The sequence below is a fragment of the Geospiza fortis genome, unplaced genomic scaffold (genome assembly GCF_000277835.1).
Source record: "Geospiza fortis unplaced genomic scaffold, GeoFor_1.0 scaffold7, whole genome shotgun sequence".
In the NCBI taxonomy this organism is placed as follows: Eukaryota; Metazoa; Chordata; class Aves; order Passeriformes; family Thraupidae; genus Geospiza; species Geospiza fortis.
Window position 1 is genome coordinate 4,637,345 of NW_005054344.1, and position 24,719 is coordinate 4,662,063.

At 38.6% G+C, this 24,719-nt stretch overlaps 2 protein-coding genes across 3 annotated transcripts in view; both read right to left on the reverse strand.

Annotated features, from left to right (window-relative positions):
* RAD54B (RAD54 homolog B) overlaps positions 1-24,719 on the reverse strand; it is a 63,832-nt gene that overhangs the window by 22,102 nt on the left and 17,011 nt on the right. Inside the window, exon 4 of one of the 2 annotated variants that reach the window (XM_005422897.2) lies at positions 2,521-2,721. The exons of the other annotated variant lie outside the window; for it this stretch is intronic. Coding sequence (XP_005422954.1) covers positions 2,521-2,721 — 201 coding nt within the window. The remainder of the gene's footprint in view (positions 1-2,520; positions 2,722-24,719) is intronic. 2 annotated transcript variants of the gene reach the window in all.
* FSBP (fibrinogen silencer binding protein) lies at positions 17,999-24,595 on the reverse strand. The gene is made up of 2 exons (XM_005422896.2): positions 23,739-24,595; positions 17,999-19,476 (listed from the first exon to the last, which is right to left on the reverse strand). The coding sequence occupies exons 1-2, from the start codon at positions 24,107-24,109 to the stop codon at positions 18,951-18,953; spliced, it is 897 nt and encodes a 298-aa protein (XP_005422953.1). The 5' UTR covers positions 24,110-24,595; the 3' UTR covers positions 17,999-18,950.

Below are 24,719 nucleotides of genomic sequence, written 5' to 3' on the forward strand. Positions count from 1 at the left end.
TCACATAAGAAACAGAGGACATATAATTTATTTTCCTAACTCGGTGAGGTCAAAGCCACATCTCTGTTTCAGAATTCTTTACTTCAATTGTTGAATTTGTGTAAATTTGGATAAACAGGCTTGGATCCTTACTGAGGCCAAAAAAAAAAAAAAAAAAACCCAAAAAAAAAAAAAAAAACAAAAAAACCAAACAAACAAACAAAAAAAAAAAACCAAGCCAAAATAAACCCCAAAAAACCCCCCAGACAAAAAAAGGGCAAGACTGTGTGGACCAGCAGTTAGATCACTCAGCTGTGAAGAAAGAAGCATGGCCTCCCAAGGCATATTTTATCCAATAAACACCATATATAAAGTATAAAGACTCTTGGAAGCTGTTTGCAAAGCTCGGGTCTGCCGCTTCTAGGAGTGTGAAAGATTGGAAGGTGAAGCTCTGCATCTGAATTCCTTTAAGAGGAAAACATTACCGAGCTTCACAGTCTAAGAGTCTCAGCAAGTGCTGAAAAACAGTCTGGCCAAAAGGGAAAGGGAGATACTTTTCTTCCTCTCCTCTGGAAGTATTCAGAAAGCACACAGTGAACCTTGTTTGGCTCTTGAAGGAACACTTGTTTTCAGGAAAGAGCAGAAGATGCCTGAACACAAAAGAATACATGTGTCTTCCTAAATAGGATGCTTAGGGAGGGCATTTATGATTCCCTTTGCTCTGCATTTTTGTTTTCTGTTATTACCTCCACATAGCTTCAGGCTGAACACACTGAATACAGGTGTATCCCTGTGCACGTTCTGGTCAGAAGAGTCTAATTCTAATACTGGATGGGCTTTAAGGGTAGATGGAAACTGAGAAGGCAAAAAGCAAAACTACAAAGCTCAACTGTTTATGCAGCTGCCAGAAATAACCGTTTCTGTAACATACAGCAATTTACAAGAGAGCACGTCCTAAATTCTTTGCAATGCATTATTAAGGAATTAGGACATTGCAGAGGAGAACAGTAAGATGTTCTGCTGCCTCAAAAATGAGCTATAAGCTGTGCTGATTTTAGGTTCCCTTGTGCCATCCTTGATCCTGCCCTGGTAAGCCTAAGGAAAAAAAAGAAAAAATCTTCCTTTGCCTTTTTCTTCCTATTTAAAAATAATAATCCCAAGGGCTCATGCACACTATAAACTTCCCAGTATTACATACAATTTTGGAGGCAAGCACCACTGCTGGACCTTTCACTCTCACTCAGTGAGTTAAATAATTGCAGAAATTTAACACTCACACTGCTTAAATTGGTCCATTTATTATCTTCTTAGAATCAATATGAATTGAAAGCAACTCTGAATGGGCAAGTTAGCACTAATGACATTGGTATTGTGCTCTCTGACACCATCAAACACCGTAAAAAAACTTTTAGGTTTTTTTTAACTTCAGTTTTAAGAGAAAATCACAATGTTCATTTTTCTATTGTGTTTGCTGCTAATTCAAGAAGACAGGACTTGAAAAAACACAAGAACAACAGGGTGGTGGCTGATGCATTCCAGGCATTACTCTCTTTCACTCTGCCTTTTTCAAAAACAAGCAAGTCTGTACATATATTGCTTTGGTATAAATAAATTAAAATTAACTTCTAAGTCACAGACTGATTTGCAAATCAAAATTGCCTGGTCCTAACAAGGCTCACAATGTCATGAGATCACAATGTCATGGTTGTAACAAAAGAGCAGAGAAGCCATCTCTGACCTAAAATAAATCAAATTATGCTTTGCAAAAACATTGTCCAATCCTACTCCCTTACAGAATATCTTTGGCTCCATTAGCAAAGTTAATTCTTGCTTTGCTTTCAGTAAAAAATTACTGCTCCAAGTTGATGGCAGCCTATGGTTTGCAAGTCTTATTTTTAACTCTGATATCAACCCAAACTATGTCTTACAGCAGCAGCTGCTGCTAAAACTACAAGACTAAAAATTGCTACACAGTTGACTTTGGCTGGGCAGGAAAATTTTGCTGTTTGCCTGTCTTTCCAACAAACATAATATTTTTAGCTGTTTGACAGGCTGAAAAGTAAAGATCCAACTCCTGAAATTCCTGATTGTCCTACTGCTGACCAAGATATCAACAAGAAAATTACCTGTATCTTTTCCCTAAATTTTAACACCTTCACTTCTGTATTATGTGAGCAACCAAAATCAACTACTCATCTCTCATTTAGCATTGCTGCTGAATTAGTACAGCCGCTGATTTCCAGACTGTCTCTTTGGACTAGCATTTGGTGTTTCTGTGAATTATGTTATTCAGCCTGCTCCAGCCTCCCCCATGCATCTGCCTTATATGCAATAAATATAAAGCTGTCTTGCAGTCTTCCCCCCCACTCCGAGAAAAAAAGACAAACCAAAAGCAAACCCAAAATCTCCACTGTTTTTTCATCCTGTGGTCACCATTAGTATGAAGAACTAAAATATCTAAAGAGCTGGGTCTCTGTTAATTCAAAGCACAGTGATTTTCTGCCAGGTGTTCCTTTGAGCAAGTATGCAATTCTACAGTACCTCTGCCAATGTCTTTGCCTTCCATATCTTTCAATATTACTGACTTTCCTTTTGTAATAAGAATAGCATCGCTTTCCCATTTCTTGTGCTTTTTCTTTGATGCCTTACACCACACGACACTGAAATATTTCACAAGGCAGTCAGGTGCTTCCTGAGCTGCTTCTTCCTTTGCAGTCCCTGATGTTGGCAAATAGAGTGCATCTAAAAGGGAAATAAAATAACAAAGAATATCTCAGCTTCTCTTGATAAAGTGTACAGTCTTTTGCATTTCAAAAAAATCAAGACCAATCTATAAATTTCGTCTTATATAAACAAAGTGGTATATTTCCTGTCCTTATGGTAAATTTGGATTGAGACAGAACACCGCACAAGGACTAATCCTGAAAAAAAAAAAAAAAAGCAAAACAACATTACATTGTTTCAGAAAGTATGTATTTCCAGGGAAATAAGATTACTTGTTGCAATAGTAAGTGACCTCCTAATCTGACATATATACAAAATGTTAAGAATGGAAAAAGAATAAAAGGAAAGGCTGAAACAAAAAGCAAAAGGGAAATGAGCACAGGAGAAAATGAAAACAGGGTCCTCGCTGAAAAAAAAGCAAAAGGGAAATGACCACAGGAGAAAATGAAAACAGGGTCCTCGTGAGATGGTGCTGGGCAATGTTCTGAAAGCAAGCACAGGAAGACAGAACTCAGAAAAGGGAACAAAGGAGTCCAGGAACCAGATCTGGAGCTCAAGTCATCTGTACAAAGTAGCAGAATAACCATACTTGTAATAATAGAAAATATAATTTCAACTTCTTTCCTTGCACCCTTCAAAAATAACTAATTGTGCAAATCTTGAAGCAGACCATCTCTTGAGTATGCACCAACTCAAACACTGTTACTAGGCTTAGATTGATTTAGATTTGTCAGCAGTTACCCAGTGATAAGCGTCACGGATGTCAATATTAATAGGCAATATTTAGGTCAATAAGGTTAAGAAATGATAACAGAATAGACAGCAGTTGATTATAACATTGATTAAGAATAAACACATGCTAGAGTTAGCAATCTGAGACAAGTAATGGTAGAGAAGCCATCAGAATTACCTAAACGAATATCTGTAGCATTCCTTTTCAGCACATGCACAGCTTCAAAAGGAGAATCAGACTAATTTTCATTAAAATACCCTTGCATGCTGGTTAAAAGCTTAAATAGGTTTGCTCCTTTGATTCCATCTGGGATTCAACACTATACAAATCTGTTACAAAAAAGCGCTTATGCCACGGACTAACTTTTCCAAAATTTGCAAGTGCACTGGTATTTAAAGGAGAAGCAGCAAGAGGAAATTCTTGCTCACAGTAACAGTCCAACAAAGAAGCAGCTTTACCACTTCTACATCAAGATTCCTAAAACTGCAAAATACTCCTAAGTTACACGCCTAAAATGAGTTCAATTTTTCAGACTGGTGTTTACTAAAAAGGTATTATCTAAATGAAAAATGCTGTATTTATCTAGTTGAATATTCTTTCCAAAACACCCCAGAAGTTGTATTGTCTGTACAGAACTCTATGCTGACACAGTGCCTAAAGCAGACAGGATTTTCCATACGTAGATGTTTCTTCAGTGCATTAGCCAACATCTGTAGTTTCATGCAGCAGATGTGTCCCCATCTCCAAGGAATAACAGAGCAGCTACTGAACACTGGCATTTCACAGAAGGATAAGAATATGAAACACAGTAACCCTTTTTGAAATGTAGGGGATTCTTTGTAGACGAATCTTGGTAAATGAAACAGACAGTAACAAAAAAATCCGTGCAGCTCTGTAAAAGAGTTAAAAGGCTCTATTGGATATTCAGTAATCACAAGTGGTAAGATTTAGAGAAGTGAGAGAGAGAGGGGGGAAGAGAGGAAACCTGTACCTTGCAAAAGATTAATTTTATTCTATATTGAGCTTCTAATTGCAAATTGATTCAACAGATAAATGCAAGATGGTTTTCTTTTTGTTTTTCAAATTGATTCTCTTAGTTTATTCAACAACTACTTTCCTTATATTAAGATTTTAAACTATTACTGCAAGAACTGGAGATTTCACTGCAGGATTTTCTTCTTCTTTCTTGAAGGATGGCGATCCATAAACAAATGACCACCTCTTTGTCTCCTTCACTGACCTCCCACATGAGTTTGGTGACCCCTGAGATCTGTGTTATGGTCATTGCTCTTTTACTCAGGGCATCCTGGATGGTATTATCTGAATTACCAGTAGCTTAACTTTCAAGTCAATAACAAGTGTTCAAACTTTTCTTATCCCTGCTTCATTTAAAATAATTAGAAGACAAATAATTTAGAAACAAAGTTGGAAATTGACAGCCTTTTGTTATAGTGACTTTTGCTGAAGATTTCCAAAGCATCCTGTCTCCACTAAGAAGCAAACTGGGCACCAATATTCCACGCAATACTACCATGTTCCTATGGGGAAAATAAAACATTATAGCTTCTGCAATATTCAGATTTCTTCCCTCAATTTGTCTTCTGAATTACCATAACTTCTGTTTACACAAATAGTCAACAACAATTTGTTTCTATGCTACATAAATTATCTTCCTTTTGCCAATAACTACAGCATATTTTCAGATAAAAACGTAATGTTGGTTTTTTTTATTAACATTTCTATGTAAAAATAATTACATCCTCTCAAAATTATCTTTCACATAATTTCCTTGCATAGAAAACCTAAACCTGTTCACCAATAATGCCGATTAGGTACTTGCATTCAACCTTCTTTTAATCTTATCAGTTTTGTTTGTATTCAGCTTCACACCTATTTAACTTTAAAGATTATTCCAGTGCAATAGCAGAATATTCAAATTCAATAAATACAGTGTCATGAGCTCTTCAGGAATTGAAATGAGAATGGCATGTTATGCACAGGAACTAAGTTCAGTTTTTGATATAGGGGTACAGTAAGCAGTGGATTCAACAGAAACCCCTTACTGCTCAGAGACCAGGATCTGAAATAAAGCTGGATTTGCTGAGACACTGGAAGACAAACTGCAATTGTACCTTCTGGGCTCTGCTGTTAATCAGTTTGGAGTGAAACTAATAAGTAACAGCAACCATGCATACCCTGTGGTATGAGAAACATCAGGAAATTATGCCCACTCATTTCTCTCCCAAGCAGCCAAAAGCCCAGCCTGGCAGTGAGGTTTGCTTAACCATGAAGAAACAGTGGCAAGAGACATGGCTTTGCTCCCAAAGGAAGGGCTTGGGAACTTTAAAGTCATGGCTAACAAGGCTTTGAAAAGCTCCCACAAGTAAAGCTTTCTCTCTGTGGTTGAGAAAACAAGGGCTTAGGTTTCCAAATATAAACCACAGCCTCGCTGATATGAGGAAAAGTTTCAGCAGCCTCAGGAAGGTGATGATTTACAGAAATCGGGACAGGATCCAGGAGAGGGGACGGGGAGCATTCCAATGGCAAACCAGTTTAACCAGTTTCTGATGAGCAGGATTTAGAGAAAATGCATCGATTAAGTGCATTAGGTGACTCCCAATGCAGCAAGAAAGCAGCTGCACTGTGGAAGATTCCCCGGGGTAACCCCAGCGTCCATTTCCAGGGCACTGTGGCTCAGCACCGTAAGCACACGCGTCGCCCTGAGGAGCGAGGGGGACACTCCAGTGAGCGCTCCAGAGGGACACACTCCAGTGAGCGCTCCAGAGGGGCACACTGCAGGGAACACTCCAGAGGGGCACACTGCAGGGAGCACTCCAGAGGGGCACACTGCAGGGAGCCGGGCACTGGCACCTTGGCCTAGGTGTGGTTTAACGGATGGCTTAACCCCATCCAAGTGCAGGCTGCTGCCAAAGCCCATGAGCTCACCTTTCCTTCCCTGTCCTGCTCTGCTTCTCATCCACCAGCTGCAGGAAAGCCAGCCCAATGGATCCCATCACCAAATACAGCCAATACAGGGAAGGGGTATGTGCAGCTAGGACCAAGGAGGCTGGGAGGCTGCCCATCTTTTTTGTAGAAGCTACCTTTAGGTTGGGGTGATTTTTAAACTATGGCTCCTCTGTTACCCATCACCTTCACACCTGAACTTCCATGACAATAAGCAGGTATGAAACAACAGGTGAGCTTTCCCTCAACTGCTCTGAATCTTCTCAATCAAAAGTACTGGCACAATGCAAAAATTACAGCTTAGAGAGGACAATTTTGATTCAAGTTGCACTCTAGCACAAAGGAATAATTAATAAGTAGAGGGCGGCAAATAAAAAAATCTGAACTGCAGTAAAAGGAGACTGAGGCTTTGAATGAACCACAGCCCAAACTCAATGCCACTGCTCTTCTGTAGCCTCTGCAGTGACTCTGCTCAGGTGCCATCAGTTTGTTCCGTGGAGCCTGCACCATCTCCTTCTTCTGAGCAGAGGAAGTAACCGAAAAGTTCCTTAATTAATTTGTAACATTTTGAGAACAGACATTTACATAGCAGTTAAATGTCTAGTTGCCTATGGAAGATCTATATGTCACACACTCCTAAGATATCCCAGGCATATTTAAAGAAATATGAGTCAGATAGCATTATCTTTCACTTGCAAAGCTATTTCAGTCTAATAATAAACTTAATACTATGCTAGCATGTAAATGTATATCAGTGTGCCTCCAAGATGGGAAAAAAAATGTAGTAACTCTTCCCATGGAACTTCTGTGAGACCTCAGGAGGAGTGCAAACAGTAAGAGGCAAGCTGGCTTGCCCTAAACCTACAGGAATCAATGACAGTTGAGATTACATTTCAGATTAATTTGATTACAACCCAGTGCTTTGGACCTCTCTTTCTAAGACAAAATGTATTTGTAATTAATTTCTCATGTATGAGCACAGATAACAAACTCACCTGAAGAATGATATTTCAAGCAGGAATATTTTCTCTGGACAACACATCATTGCTCTAAATCCAAAATTATTTTTAAAGAAAAATCCAAATGATAAAAAAAATTTAATATTTTAAAACTTCTGTTTCAAAGTCTCTTAATAATCTGAAATGCCAATCAAACTAGCCTCTAGATTCCTGACCATGCAATACTATGGGGATTTTCTTTAGTAGATTTGATTTTACAAAGCTAATAATTTTCCCAGATCTTCATAGCTAATAACTTTGCCAGGCCTCCATGAATCCATAGTACATCTTCCATGCTAGCTGTCTCAGTTTAAGCACACATATTCACACACCCACACAATGTTCATAAAAACTGGCAGTGAAAGAAAAATCACCATTTATAAGAAAAAAAATCACAGATTAATCCAGTCTTAGCCACAATGAACTCTTATTTCTTTTAGAAGCTCTACTAATTCAATGCTCTGGCAAAGAATCTAAAAATCTGTGGAGGAGATAACTTTTTTTTTTTTTATTTTGCTAAGCTAAAACTTTTTCCATTCCTGAGATCTAAAAGCTCTTAGAAATAAATGCAGTTTGTACAGTATCTACAGCTTAATTTCTTGAGGATTACACACTGGACATGCTCTGAGGCTGAGAACAGGTTTCTCTGTAGTCACAGCTTTCACTGCTCAGACCGAAGCTGAGTTTCTTCCACAATTCCAGCAGGGAATTTTTCCACGGCCTTCTCCTTCAGACCATGTTCCTCTCTCCTGGCACCAAACAAGTAAGGATGGCAGAAGGGACACGGACCAGCTACAAGGAAAAGCAATTTTGGAGATGAAGCCTGAAAACAAGAAAGACTATTGCTGGAAAGGAAGGCTGGGAAAGGAAGGCTGAGGTGTAACCAGCGGAAAATTGGCAACTCGGTAAAAGACTGGAAGTCTAAGCTGGAAGCACAGCATGCAGGGAAAGGCTAGAAACCAGACAGGGAGTAAAAGAGTAAGAAAACAACAGGATATGTTAGGAAGATGGTTAGGGAGAATCACTCAGGCAGACTGGGATTGTGGTCCAGTATAAGAGTCAGGGACCAGAAGAGAGTTGGAATTTTCTGAGCAGGAGGTGGTGCAAAAAAAAAGAACTTACTGCATCTCATCTCTGACCCTCAAAATGCAAGATTTACTATGAAAATGTACAGCTGGAAAACACTGAGGGAAATCACAGAACACTTGGGAGGAAAAAATGAGAACAGGAGCTGATTAGGCAATGACAGGGAAAATAGAAGTGGAAAATGACAACAGAAGAAACCAACTAAAGACAACATGGTATTGTCCCATAAAAAATGGCAAGCAGTTGAGCACAGAAGGGCACTGACTGCACAAAGACATGAAGGGCACTCACATAAACACAGCGTCCTGGTAAACAGGCCAGACTCAGGTTTGGTAGCTGCTCCTTTGGGAATAGGAATAGGAATAGGAATAGGAATAGGAATAGGAATAGGAATAGGGCTGCAATGGAAAGTTTAGACGCAACATAAGAGATGGAGGTAATTAAGCTCCTGAACTGGATCCATTACACAGATCATTCCCTGCAAGACAAACGCAGATCAATTCTGAGTTTAGGACCAGCACAAGACCCAGAATCAGACAAATATCTTCTAGTGGACAAGTCCACATAGGCAAAGCAGGAGCTAGAGCTTGAATCATCGTGTCACTTTCCCGGAAGTCCCCTCAGTACCTTCTGCTCATCAACACAAAAAATTTTTGGTCTTTCAATTTCTTTGCTGTCATCAAACTTGGGCAAAACTCACTGGGCAAATCACTGCATGCCTTGCTATTAATGGTGTACACTGAATTCAGTGATGTCTTACTGCAGAAATTTATTACTTTAAAGGGGAAATATAAGATTTTCAACCCTGCCTTACATAGATGAAAATACCTAATTATATAGAATAATCTTTTTAAAAATGTTAATTTGCTCCAAAACCCAAAAAATTAACAACCTTACGGTAAGAAACTATGCTACCCACCTGCCCACCACTCCTATGACCCATCTTCATCAAGTGAATAGTTTGAAGGTTGTGAAGTCAAGCAAAGTTTGAAGATGTCAAAAATAAGGTGTTCCAGTGACCTGATCTGCCCCACTGTGCATAAACATCCATGATAAAGTCTTCAGAGAAAGCATGCTGCACTACACTGCCATGGGACCTCTTGTTCATTCAGTGCAGAGAACTGAACTGCTGGAAAGGCAGGAACAGCAGTAGGAAAAAAGGCTGCTGTTGCCTCTGCCATCCCTGCACTGCTCTCTTGTAAATTGCAAAAGGTGTGGGATGGACAAGGCTGCAAGGACAGATAGTCAAACTTTATGGTTAGATAAGCTGAATAATGCCTTAAAGAACTGGACTTTACTTGCATGCCTTCTGGAGTTTCTCTGTGATGTAAAGAAAGTCATTTAACCCCAACTTTCAGCAGTAAATATTTGTTTGAGCGCCTGACTTATGATTCCGCCTCATTTGTATTAATAGCGAACATTCATGGGTGTAACTGGAAGTTGTGGTTGGGAAAGATTAACTGTACAGTATCCCAAAGCACTGGGACAATGCAGTCCTCCATGATTCAGTCTGCACCATTCATAAAAGTAGGGCCTTTTGGTGTTTTTCTCTCTGCCTCAACTCGCGCTTTATCTCCTAGAAGTGGAGATTGCATCAACTTTTTGTCTCACAAGGATGTTGTGAAATGCAATTACATCTCATAGGCACTCAGATACTATCACAATGAGCACCAGATTAAAAAAAAATTAGCTAAATAATTCAAAATAGTTTGAAAAATGTGCAGAGAACAAGGCATAGCTCTATAACTGAACAAAGAGGTGGAAAGAAAATACTGAATAGTGACTCATTGAGTTGACACAGTCCATTCTGTGAACTGGCAAGGAAGCCCACAGAAATACAATCCTTAATCACGTACCTAATGGTGATACCCAACAGAATGTGAAAACTGCGTTCAGGTTGTTATTTGTGAGTTTTTAAACGCTTTATTTTCAAATAGGAGCCTTCTATATACAATAACAGAGCTGGCAGATGTACTTAATTCAAACCTGTAGGAGCAGTCCTCTCATCACCATTTAATGAAACATTCACCTCTTAAGGGTATCAGCTGTAGAAGAGGGAGGATGCAGAGCACATACTTTTAAAATTACAGCTCCATGGCAGAAAACTATTCTTCCTAAACCTCTCAGCTGTCTAAAAATCCAACTGACTCCAGCTTTCACTGTAAAAATTTAATGAACTAAGCTGAAAGCTTCTGTCAGGTCTACAGAAATAGATGTGCAAGTCCTATTATCAAAGGAAAAACCAGCATCATTGAGAATTCTGAAAGGCTGCAGGCATCATTCGGCGCAGTGAGCCAGATCAGCTCAGTAAAACATTGGAACCAGTCAAATGCCATCCAAATCGACTGTTTACTATACTTCTTAATGTTGCCATCCACATTGGAAGTTGTTTTGATTAATTTGTCAAGTAAAGGGGTTTTTACTTCAAAAAATAAATGCAGAAATGAGACCCAAAAGCAAAATTTATTCTTGGGCTCTGTAAATGTTGAATGTTATTGCAATAAATTAGAGTGTAAATGTGATATGAAAATATTCCAAATATTTAAATTACCAAAACCCCCACATTATTAAAAAATAGCTAATAGACTATAACACAATCACAGGCTAATTGTAGCCTTCTCAAAAAGCAGTCATTTTTGGAAGCAGTTTGCAGAGATGTAAGTGTTCATCCTTTTGTGTTTAAGTGTAAATGGAAAGTATTCAGCTAAACCCATATGTACTTTGAAAATATGTGGTTTGGTATTCTCTTAAGCATTTCTTATTACTTCTATCATTTTTTTTTAGAAAACTATTAGAGAACTATTTCTGTACTGTACAAAATCTCTGTTTCTGAAATGCAAAGACAGATCAGTAACAAAAAGCAAGCAGGCAGAAAGGGATTTATTAAGATTACATATCCTGCATATTAACATCTGTTTTAGCACGAACTGGAAGTAAAAACACTTTTAATGTCCTGTTTGTGTTTGTTAATGGCCATCTTTGATTTTCCTGGATTGTAGTAAAGAGTCCTTAAAATACAAGTAATCAATAAAACTTATGCCCACTGTCATAAGCATGAAACACAACATATTCCTGTCCTAAATTATTTAAACAGGACTGTTTAAAATTTATGACATTACCCTGTGAAGAGGCACACAAAGGATGAGTCATACTTTTTAGAACTTTCATGTGTTATGCAGCAATGATTACTTGCAGAGTGGCTGACGAAATATTTGGAAAGGGAAAAAGTAATCTTTCCAAATCAAGTTACATAACTTTGATTTACATAAATGTAATCCATTCAGTAGTCCAAGCAGAAAAGTAATATTTATGGCCCAAACACAAAAACCTAGAGCTTTAGATGTAATTCTTACTAGGAAAGCAAAACAGAACCAGGAAAATGAAGGAGGGAACAGAACAAATTAATCACTGTGGAGATACAAGGTGTTTACTGTGCTGTCTTTGTTGGCTCTGGATGTAAGAAAACTGAATATTGAATTGAAATTCCAATGCAATTAATAAGATGATTCCATGCAGGAGGCCTTAAATTTGTGATGCCTTTAACAGACCCTACTTTATGTCAACCCTGCCTATTTTTGGTCCTGAGCTGACCACTTATATAAGGAAACGCTAGAAGACATGGAGATGTGGCAGCTTTCCCTCAGCAGAGCAGCCCAGCACTACTTGCTATTCCCAAAGGACTGCTTTGACCCTTGGTGTCACTGGGAAGCCTCTGCAGCACGTGCAGCTCTTCTTATCAACAGCCCCATGTGTATCTCGTTGGGTATATGAGTGCCTACAAACATAAGTGCATGGGCACGCTCATGAGAGAAGCATGAGATTTAGAAAAAGGTTAGATTTATCTCTACTTCCTTTGAAAACAAGCTTTAGAGATGGCCATAAGATCTTCAGAGCTAAAGTATCTGAAACTTTCTGAGTAGATTTAAGTTCTGCACTGCTGAAAAACATCTTTAGTGCCATCTCAGAAGTTCACTTAGGAATTGTGTATTTTCAAAACTCAAGTACAGCACATTAGCACATATAGTTACATAACAAAAACTATTCTGAAAGGAATATATTTTATCTAGCAGAAAGAATTATAACCAACAGCAAAGGCTAAATTTCCTAAATGAACTTAGTCCAGTCCTTTTCTGCACACACACTATGCAGCACTCTGAATCACAGAGCTACAACCCGTATTTTCCAGGCTTTTGCTGGGCCACTACCCATCCAGCTGGACAGCTCAACAGCTCTGAAATCTTTACTGCCCCAAAAGAAGGGTGCATGTGCTTGAGATCCTTGTTGTCATCTGCAGTCCCCTGGATCTAAACAAAGTGGCTCCCTCACTGAGGCTGTCTGTCCCATTATTGGCAGAACTACAGACACATTTTCTTGCTTTCACTCAAGGTGTTCAGAGCTGAGAACTCCCTGATCCACTCTCAAGAGTGCAATGTGCTCAGGCTAGACAGGCCTGATTCCTAAGAATCAGTTGTTACAGACTACATCCAAAGTGTAAAAAACTTGTTCTGAAAACGCCCACCTTCTGCGTTTGTTAATGACTTACAAATTAAGACAAACTTGAGTGAGGTTTTATATGAATGCCCAAAGACCAGCTTGATGCCAAGTTTCAAGTACTTTTTCAAAAGCACAGGGAAACCAGAACACTACAAAGGAAAGATGAGAAAAATTCAATATATGCTAAACAGAGTATTCTCCCTGCAATTTGCTTCACAGGAAAAAGATGAGTCATCAACAAACACATATATAGGACACACACACTCTAGCCTGAGAGGAGGTAGCAGCATAAAGTAGCTTGGCCAAACTGACAGTTAATGCTGCTAAGGTCATCTTGTCATGTACAGCCTTCTGCCAAAGCCTCCTCACAGTGCAAAGCAGTGCAGACATTACTTGGGTGAAACCTGCAGAGCTTACAATTCAATTTTGTCTGGGGGTGGCTTACAGTGCAGCCTGAAACAAATGCCATATTAGAATGGAGGACACAACACAGCAATAGCAACATACAGGTTTTAATCCTGTATCTGTGTTAGGTACCACACATAAAAGCTTTGACTTTACAAAATGGCGTTCTTTATAGTATCAACAAATGGCCTATGGAAAATGTATCTGCAAACTGCTGCTGAGTTATGATGAATTATTTCTTTCACATGACATATGCAGTGATTAACAACAAATACAACTTGACACTACTGCAAGTTGTTATGTGATGCAATGCAGGACAAACAATACTGTAGCAACTAACCACAGGCAGTCCAACATTCCTCCTCCCCATCCCCAAACTAGATAAATACTTTGTCCAAGTGCTTCTGCTAAATGAAAGCTAAAAAAAAAGTTTAAAAATCAGTAATTTATAAGCTGGTTTACTTATTTCAAGAATGTAGAAAGTTCCAAACTTTGAAAATTTACATATTTTGCGAAAGTATGAGCAATACAGACAAGACTCTTTCAACAACACACAAAGCAAGCAAATGGCAACACGGAATACTGTAAACAAAATGACAGCCCTAACCAAACTGGGCTCTGAAGTCAACCAAATCTGGAGGAGCAATGTAAGCCAGTGGAATTGTTTTTCCATTATATTTATGTCAAATTATGCTAGTTACTGTGCCTAACTAGAAATGAAAATCAAGAGCCAAAAGGGAGTGGCCAGGAAACAATGACTCCTTTTCAAAAAAGATATAATTACATGTCTAAAATACAAAAAAAATCAGCAGCATTTTCCAAGTCTGCAGTTGTGTTAAAGAGCAAATAGAAATCATAAATTATGTGGAGTAACTGCTGATTAAGTATTCAATTAAAACTATATTATATTCTTCTTGTGTGAGTAATACAGACTCAAACAAGGTGTTATACTGAAGAGATATTTGGATGCATCAACAAATCATTCTGTGCAATCACTGGGAAAAAACAGAGTGAAAATCCCATAGCATGGAAGAAAGGCAGGGGCAGTGGGGAATGCCAATGCCTACAGACGGCTGAGCTCTCCTTGGATTCTCTAAGCCTCATCCCCCCCCTCCACACACACAAATCAAAAGCAAGGTTTTCAACTATTTTACCACTGGACAACTGCAGGTTTTACAAGGAAGAATCCACATTTTGTTAGTGAGCACTCAATGGAACTTCAGGAAACTGCATCTTTAGCTGGAGAAAAACTTTACCCAGACAAACTGGATGCCATTCAAGAGCAAGCATCACTACACACAGGTTGACACCAAGGCAAATACTTTTGGTTTTAGTAAGAGATAAAACACAGAAAAAGAGGTCACAGAATGATTGAAATTTAGTCCTGTATTACACAGACAGCTAACAGACATTATTTTAACTACTGTAAACAGCACTTTTTTTGTTGGGTTTTTTTTTTTTTTTTTTTTACTTCAATCCCCAGGCAGTAAGATTTGTCAAATTAGTTAAGACCTAGATATTGAAAACAGAATAATGGCCTTCCTTGTTAGGTATACACACTGAGAAGCTATATTTAATGCATTTTAATGCTAAAAGTGTTCTTTTTAGAGGCCTCTTTTTATTTTCATAAGCAAAATGGAAAAGTAATCAACATCTTAGGAAAACAACACTTTATCATCCTCTTGACTAACTGTTTTATTGTTTTAGTGAAGTTAAAATTGACATGGAAGCATCCTAAAGCACTTTAAAAAAAGACATAGGAAATTTTAAAAGACAGCTTAGCCAAGCAGCCTGGGTACCACAATTTCTTGTTTCTTCCTCCCACTCAGAAACAACTATCATTTAATTGTAAGGAACTTAATGGCTTTGACTACAGGAAATCCAGTGAGCACAAGTTTGCCCAAAGACAACAGTATGCAAGCTCAAGTTTATGCATATTAATTCTAGGGGAGGGGGGAAATCCCAAGTCAGAGAATGTGTAGAAGTATAAATGAAAGAAATAAATTTAAGCTAGTTAAGTGGAAAATATTAGAAAACAGGGGTATGACAATTGCAATTAGCTACAAGTAATCTCTTGCAGTCTTGGAGTGTTCTCTCTTACCATTTTTACCTGATAAGAATTCTCATCTAAGAACAAGCATTCCACAGGAATCAAAAGCTTACAGGGGGAAGAAGGAACAAAAACAGCAAGATCATTAGGTAGCAGTGATGAAATTATAGGCTGATTGCTAACCAGTTACTTGGATAGATAAAATTACACAAGATGCTATCACAATTATCACAAAGTTATCATAGGTACAATTTTTTATTCTAATCCTAAACATAAATCCATTAGATGTTTGGAATTAAGTTACTCCTACAGCCTGTTTATTGCAGTTATCTTAGTAGAAGGACACGAACATATGGTAGAAATTTGTCCTTGCCTAAAATTACTCTGCTTGTACTCTGTACATTATAAACATGCAGACAGGGAATGGCACTGCCAGATGTAGCAAAGGGAGTAAAAGGATAAGAATGAGGGCGAAGGAGGGAAGGGTTTCCTACCATCCCTTTCACATATGCTAGCACAGCATCATTTGCTGGAACAGTAAAAATTCATAGCACTTCATGGTCCAGAAGGACCAGCCACAGCTGTGGTGCATGTACCCAACATTAGGAATACATGGAAAAAAACCAGGAACAGGCATGGAGAAGTGAGAAGTCTGACTCAGAAAGACAACCTGATACTGCAAAGCAGATGTGGAGTGGGAAAGAAATGTAAATCCACCAACACAGAGAGGTATAAGATATAGTCAGCACCACACTGAACTGAGAGGGCAATATAATGGCACTGAAGGAAGAAACACTTCTCTAGTGAAAGGAAATAAGCATCTCACTAGTAAAGGAAGGAGCGAGCTCCGTGGGCACTCAAGAGATGTCTCCCCCTTTCCCAAGCTTCCCAAAAGTCAAAAGAAACAAAACTGAGAACACAGCAAATGAGAAGCTGAACTAGAGATCTAGCAAAAGAGATCTCTGAACTAGAGGTGCTGCTTGCAGAAAAGAACAAAAGTCTTCCACTAACAAGTGACACAAAGTCAGAACAACGAAACATGGAAGAACACCACCTGTAAGGGGACAGTACGTTTTATTTCTTCACTCATTTGCATCCTTCCCCTTCCAACATCAAGAACACAAGGGAAACTTTGCTCTTTGCAGGGTCCTATTTTTGCAACTACTTTGCCTGCCAGTTGAGAAAAGACTATAAGCTTCCCAAGACTGAAAACTCCTCTAGTTCTAGTCCTTGAAATAAAAATACCGTGCTAGTAGAAACCCTGGAAGTCACCTCTTCATATAGCATCAGAAGAAAACATCCTAAAGTCTCCAGAGCATTTTGATGGTCAGTGTTAAGAGTACCTATAATTCAAAACCACTGCAAGACAATAAGCCATATGGGAATTATTTTATGAACTCTTAAAAACTTGCTCATTTGCATAATATATGAGAAAAGAAACTAGAAATTAATTCCTTACCACTAGAAACCAGAATTCTGATTTTCAACTGAAAGGATAAGATCAGACATTTCCAAATTACAAGACAAGGGCAGATAATTTAGTGCTGTTTCCCTTTTCTGGGAAGCAGAACAAATAAAATCTATATTTATTTAGTAAAGCCAGCATTTTGATTCTTGTAAACTCAGAGAAGTGAGTATCTCCTTGAAGCATTTCCAGCTACACAAAAACAGATCAATGTCCTTGAACTAAGAAACACAGCAGAAAGCCAAGGACTGTACTGGAACAAAGGCCACTTATCCAGGCATCATCATTTTCAGTACACACAAAAATTCCCTGAACACTTAACAGTACTCTCTTCTCAAGAAAACAACTGAAAAAGTTTTGAGGAACTCCAGATTGTCAACACCTGTTTTCACTGTCTATAGTTTTCCTCAGTTTGTAAATAAAAGACTTGCTTCCCTTTACTTTTCCTACCTGAAACTTATTAAAGTTATACTGGGCAGTGACAGTCCAGATTATTATATCACAAAATTTAACTACAATTCTTTAAGTGCCATTCGCGCCTCTACTATGCTTACATGCTTCCAGTTTTCAGTTTTCAGTAAGTACGTACCCCTGTGGTATCTGATTTACTCAGAAGACCAACAAGGTGTGAGGCTTACCTCACTGAGAGTCTGCTGATGCAAACCACTGCCCCATGCTTGCATGCAGAGGTTTGTGGGAGTGGAGAAAGAAACCAATTTGGGAAAACAGTGATGACAGGAGCAAGGAAGAAATAGTCTCTTTCCTTTTGCTTTTGTTCATTTTGTTGTTGGGCCCCTCTGAGATGGTAGGCACCAGAGGAATTATATTTCCTTTGTTCTGTCTTTTTCCTTGATGCTGTCCTTCATTTCCTTTTCTTGCTATAAAGGTTAGAGGAAGGGGAAAGCATTGTTACAGGGAATAAGGAGCCAGAGGTCTAAGGCAGCTGTGGATCCATTCACAACAGGCAGGAGACTAAGAATTATGAAGAAATTAATCATCTGGGACTGATATTTTTCATTTATTTTTCTTCCAGTTATTAAAGTTGATCATAACTACAGAGGAAACAGCTGCTACCAGGACAGATAGAAGAATCAATTTTGTTTTCATTTGGGGCTTTTTATTTGAAACTAATCGAAAGATGGGAACAACAGGATCTATAAAAGGGACCCAGAATAACACAATCTGCTGTTGATTTCAAGTCACATGTTACTTACATACAGAAACTATTTTATTTCAGTAGCTTATAGTCATAGTGATATTGATCAAAGGCACCTGCAACTGTCTTGGTTGCACATGCACTGCAGTAATTATGCATGCAAATGAGCAAAGTAGATATTTATGTGGTTGATCACCAGTATAATTACTATAACTGAATACACAATCATGGTAACTGTACACACAAATTACACATGCATGCAGTTTTAAAAACCAAGTGTTGCATTCACTGTCTCTATTTCGATAACATCCTATGGAAACACTTCTCCACTGGAAACAATTAAAAAGTATCAACTTTTAAAAAGATGTACATTTATTCAACTGTCTACTGAACATTAAAAAAATATAACAATCCAGTAATTTTGTTTTCCAAGCTGATATATCAGCAAACCGTCACTACTGTCATAAGATTTACCAAATAAAAAAGAATAAAACATTTAAACATGGCCTCTTATTTCTCCTTCTTATATGCATTTATTTACCTGCAACTTAATTAAGTTATTAAAGGTGATTATATGAAAAAACAATGTATATGACCAAATTTTTAACAAGAACTGAATTAAATTTCCATTAGCTCATCAAAACTCTAGAGATAAGTGGAAATGTTTTTAAAGTTTGGATTTTTATCAATCTAAACACTTAAACATGGATTTGACTATACTTTAGACCAGAAGAGTTGGTGCATTCAAACCCACACAAGGTATTTTTCTAAGGTACTTAAACAACATATGCTTTCATGTCTCAAGCCCAGATTTTGATTCATCCATATTAAAATAAGAAACAATTTTGCATTTATTATCAAGTATTTCAAAGAATATGACAGAAGTAATAAAATATTTAGATATTGCTGTATTCTGGCAGATCACGGCGTAGTCGTATTGCCTTCAGCTTCTCTACTTTGATTTTTGTTCGCAACAGTTCTTCTTCCAGTTGCTGCTTTCTTTTCAAACCATCCCTTTTTTCTTGGACATAAAGACCAATTTTTCTTTGGTTTTCTAATATTATTTGATGCTCCTCTTTCAGCATTTGTAACATCTGTGGGTCATAACCACACATTGGTCTAAAGCGTTCTCCAACCTCAAGCCTAAAAAACTCATCTCTTCTTGGTACAGGGGAAGGAGACATCATCACTCTCATATCAACTGAAGACACTGATGTTGAAGGAGACCTTTCCATAATATGCACCAGCTGGTGTTCTTCCTCTTGTTCTAAGTTCTCATTTTGCTGTGAGTCTATAATCAGAGAAGGAGGAGGTTTGACATCCTCTTCTGACTGCAAGTCCATCATGACTGTCGCAGGATGGTGATCCAACATTGCCTGTGGTGAACTGGTACCAGCAATTGTTTCTTTATCGATACTAGCACTAGAACACACAAAATCATATTTAAATAATCCATTAAAAACTATTTTAAAAGGCATAGGTGTAAGTAACCAAAGCTTCATTTGAATACTACTCTGCTATCTATGCCTGGGACTCTATTCCATTACTTGAACACCACTTGTGCCCCTCTTTCTACCACACAGACACAGCCCTGTCTTACTCAGATTTTATTGCTCTAAAGGCAGTACAGAAAATAGAGACCTCATCTGGTAGGCCCCTCTGACACTGAAGAAGCAAGAAGGGCTATTAATGACACATGAAACTATATTTAAAAAAAAAAAAGCAGCACCAAGTCATGCAAGTAAGAGAGGAAAATGTTAATGTAATGTAAAAGGTGATTTTAAAAGGACATTAATTTAGATGGAGTGAACTATGGCAGAAACATTCCCATCTTCCAAATTTATTTGTATCCCCCTGTTTTAATGTGCTCTGTTTCTGATTCATGCACCCAAGTATTTAGGGTTTTTTTTCAACATAAAATAATCACTAAATAAAATTACACAAAGAGCCTTGGGAAAAGAAACCAGAGCCTAAAAGACAACCCTTGCCAGTAGATTTGGGAGCCAAGCTAATCCTTGCTCCTTCTCTTTGAATCGTCCATCTTAATATTTCTTCTGAAGCTTCAAGACACAGAAATGTTTCCATTAAGAACAGGTTATAGTTCTGTGCATTTCTTTTTTAAAGAACAACACCCACTTGACTCATCTGGCTTTGTGTAAATCCCTGAGTCAGCAGCATCTCAAATCATGATTTGGCATTGCCTTGGCTTTCATGATAATAATGGCTCAAGCTGTTCCTGACACTTGTCTACCATCAGTTGTGTTTGAAACTCTACACTTCTGCACATCACTCCTTCATTCAGGTAATGCTTTTTAAAGCCAGATCAGCTTCTTGATCTATTACTGTACAGATCTACAAAGAATACTTGCAGCATGACTGGGATGGCAGTATAGAGTTACATGGGAACACAAATATATTAACTTGGGATTGACAGCCAAGTCAGTGCACTCTCATGGCCAGGACTGTCTAAAACAGAGGCTATAACTGGTGGTTACAGACTCAAAACATTTCTGAACCCTTCAAAAACTGCTGCTAGCAGTCAAAGGCAGCAAGTGGATCCATGATGAACGTAACGTTCACAGATGCTCCCCAATCCTGGAGGACTTGAGTTGCCATCTTAAATCTGGGGGTGAACAATGGAGTTTTTCTACAACTTAAAATGCCTTCAGAGCCCTACAAGCCATACACTGAGAAACTATCTGATTATTAAAATGTCATCCTGGTTAGTAAGAGCTGTAGGTTCAAATTCCCAGAAGCAAAGAAGAAATGTAATTCAGACATCCTGTTCTCACATAAATGCACTACATCCTTAATGAAAAGGTAGCATGATCCTAACTTCTGGTTCTCCCTTGGTCTTCAAAACTCTGGGTTTAAAAGAAATAAGCAATCATAGTTGCATTTTCTGAAGGACCCTGACCTAGCCTGCCATCCATTAACATGAAAATGCATTTTCTATAATAAAAGCATGAGTTTCTCAATACTCAGTTGGAAAAAGGCCCATGAGGGTCAGAGCAATATATTTTCCAAAAATAAAGCCTGTCAACCACACAAACTATTTAATCTTAAAATTCTTTTAAAACTACTGTCCATCTGAAGCAGCTATTGAAAACTGACCTTTCATTAATCCCCTGAAGAAAAAACCAAGATAAGCTTAATTCTATTGACTGTTACCTGAGCTGCCTATAGAGAATCAATTATATCACCTTACTTTCTTCTACCTCATGCCACAAAGCTTCACTTTTTCCTAAATGCTTCTTTCTCACATTGTTTTAGTCCTCTCAGCATAGGAAGTATTATCCTGCACACAAATTTTCACTTGTTTTCCCCTGTGCTGAGTGTAATTCTGAGTTTTCCCCCTCTTCACAACCACAGCTTCTAATAAAGCTTCTCTCCTTCTTATTTGCTGGCTCCTGGCCAGCTTCTAGCCTGAGAAAAGTGGAAACAACCAGCAGGAGAAGCAGGTCATTCTGACAAAAGGAAATGGAGAGAGAGCAGAAAGAGAAAGTAAGAGAGGTTAAATAGAAGAAAGAAAGGTGAGATTTTGTGTAGCATAAACTAAAGCCTCTAAACAGTGGAAAAAATCCAGCTCTTAATAGTGTAATCCACACAGAACTAGAAAAATTACCAGATCTTCAGGTAACTCTGATGAGGCTTGTTTTTTTTTTTCCCCTTAGTCAGCCTCTTAAGTGGAAAACAATTAGACAGCAAAGAGAGAAAGAAGGAATTGAGAAACAAAAGAGCTGCCTGTATAGTGGTTACTAATGTTGTTTCTGACAACTTGACTGAAAGAAAGACAAACAACAGTTACCACAATTGGGGCATGGTGTTTATAAGCCTGCAGGCACCCATGATTCACCAGGTTTCATTTAATCACAGCAAGCTAGAAATTCCTTAAAGGTGCGATTAAGAATTTGGGCTCGTTATAAGTCATATTTCCCTCCTCCAAAACCTAAGTCATATCCTGGTGAGTTAAAACCCAACACTGGGTTTATAAAATTAGAGTAAAATGCAACTCAGAGAACTATCAAATAATTATGTATTTGGGCAGGCAAAAAAAATAATCTTGTAAATTATGTTCTTTTCCTTCAGCCCACAGTATAGTGGCTGTTCCTAGGAACAACCATTTTGGGTAAGCAGTAATCAAGTCAGTGTTCCCAGACCCAAAAAAACCTGCAAAAATTGTTTAAATTACAGGACACAAACTATGGAGATCATTAGCTCTTAATCATTCACTAACAGCGTCAGTGCTTTTTATAAGCCGATCTACAAACTAAAGTTCTCACACTATGGTTTTTTCCCCCTCCTTACAAAAGTTGGTAGTCAAGACACTGCAACCTTTATTAGTGCAATTAAAAGCCTCATTTTGTTCCAGAGAATTCTTTGGAATGGTTCCTCCAGGGGCATTCATCAGGAGCAGCAGCACAGTCCAGTTGCTTTAGACTTCTTTACGCAAAGGACCCACAACAGAATATTTTTAGAGCATCTGGCATGTTGGGATTTAGACAATTGTTACCATTCAGTTCAACCAGTGGCACCATGAATCCAATTCAGTGAGTGTGCGCATGCCAGCTTTTCTTAGAGCGTTACGCTGCTGCACTCACTATCAGTATATCTGATTAAAATACGGAAAGTTCGCTTCCCATTAATCTGCTTGGGAAAATAAGAAAAATCAGAGCTTTCTCAAGGTTGCTGGGGAGTTATTTGACTTCCCTCCCCCACTCCCTAGCTTAGTTTTTGTATCTGGAGGAACCAAAATCCGACCCAGGCATTTTTTGATCCCTCAAGGACCAATACAGAACCAGCAGAGTGTTGCAAGTCAGATATGAGGGGCATTAGCCAGCTGTGGGAGAAAGCCTGCACAGTGCCTGCCTGTATTATGTCTGGCTCAAATCTAGACAGTGTGTCTCACTTTACTGAGCAGTAAAAAAAAGAAACCTTGCAAAAAAAAAAAAAAGAAAACTTCTAGTGCTGTACCTCTCAGTTTCTCTCTGTATTTAAACTACCTCACATATGACACAGAACTGCTCGGAGTTTAGACTGCTATTAGCTTTGCTCCAGCTTCAGGGAACAATCATCAGTACAAGAAAAGTATAATTTAAAAAAACATTTGCACTCACAAAGGCACTGCAGTGTGGAGAATCAGGTTTGTTTTTTTTTTTCTTTAAAGGTTCGGGATTAGCTAAAACATAACATGCAAACACCAAAGTAAACAAGAGAAAAAAGGTGAATAAGATTTCTTGGTTCTGAGAACTAACTTTATTAAAAATCCTATATAAACTGGTAACAGTTTCATATGTTGCAAAATGACTGCAGTATTACCTTAAATGGAGGAGAATAGCCATCACTTTGCCAGTGTTTGAATAATCTGCCTATTAAAAGGTAGGGGAGGGGTAGAGGTTGGAGCTACTATTTCTCTTTGATTCTCTCTTAACCCTCACTTTCCAGAGTATGACAAAGACTCTGAAACAAGCTTTGAAAGAGCTGAAAAAAATAAATGCAATGTTAAGTCAACATAAAGCTTCTCATAAAACAACAGCAGTATTATGTTTGTCATTGTTTCCCAATTGGGAATTTTCTCTGATAAACACTTCCTTTAGGTGCCTGGGCACAAGCAAAAGCATTACAAAGTAGATAGGAGGCGCCATAATTTTCATTCAGTAACAAAATAAAAAGAATTGTCTCACCTTTGAACACCGCTCCTGTCTCTTAAACACACATTGGAAATCTGTGGAATCATTTCCACAACTTTCTTGGTTGGCTCGGAAATGCTGCTTTTACAATCTGAGTGAGTCTCCTTTTGCTGCAATAGCTCCTGTTTGGCATATTCTTTGAGCCTCTTGTACAGCGTGCGCAGGCCCTGTGCAGTACGAGGAGGGCGATCTACTCCGATGGCATTGTAGTTATCAGCTATAATATCCCAGCATTTGTTTTTTTCCACTATTACAGAATGCTTATTGGTATGTTCCTCGAGAATTTTAACATACGGCTTCACGAGTTTTAGCAAATCGAGCTTTTCAGATAAGGTAAAATTAGAAGATCTGGCCTTCCCAACCATTGTTATCTTTGAATTAAGGAAGCCGTTCCTGGAGCCACCATGCAGTCCCTAGCTCTGCTCAGCTCTTTTTCACAAACAGAAAAAGATCAGGCTTAACTAGGCTAGTCTCATTTAGGCCCACGCCTACAAGGGAGGGTTTATTAAAATTCCTTCAGCTTAAGCTGACGCAGGTTCAGGAAATCTGCTTAAGCCAAGCCTGACCTACATAAGGCTTCAGACTGAAGAAGGCGAGAAGAAACAAGCAAAATACACTTTTGTATGAAGAGACCAGACATACGCAGGATTTAAAAACATAAAGGTTTAAAGATTAGCACGTTACCCAGCTAAAAATTACCTAATTTAGCTGGAGTAACAAGCTCTGACACATCTCCCAGCTCCCTCTCACAATCTCAAACTGAAACCGTGCTGGAGATGATTTTACGTGTAACGACGTCCCCCCCCAAAAAGCAACAATTGCTTTGTGCGAGGCAGGGCGCGTTACGGGGAGCGGGAGGCGAGAGGCGGCGGCGCGTGTGGAGAGAGAGCCCCGGCAGAGCCCCCGGCGCCATTTGCATAGAGCTGGTCCTGCTGTCAGTCACTGCGGGGCGGCATCTCCCCCAGCCGGCTGGTT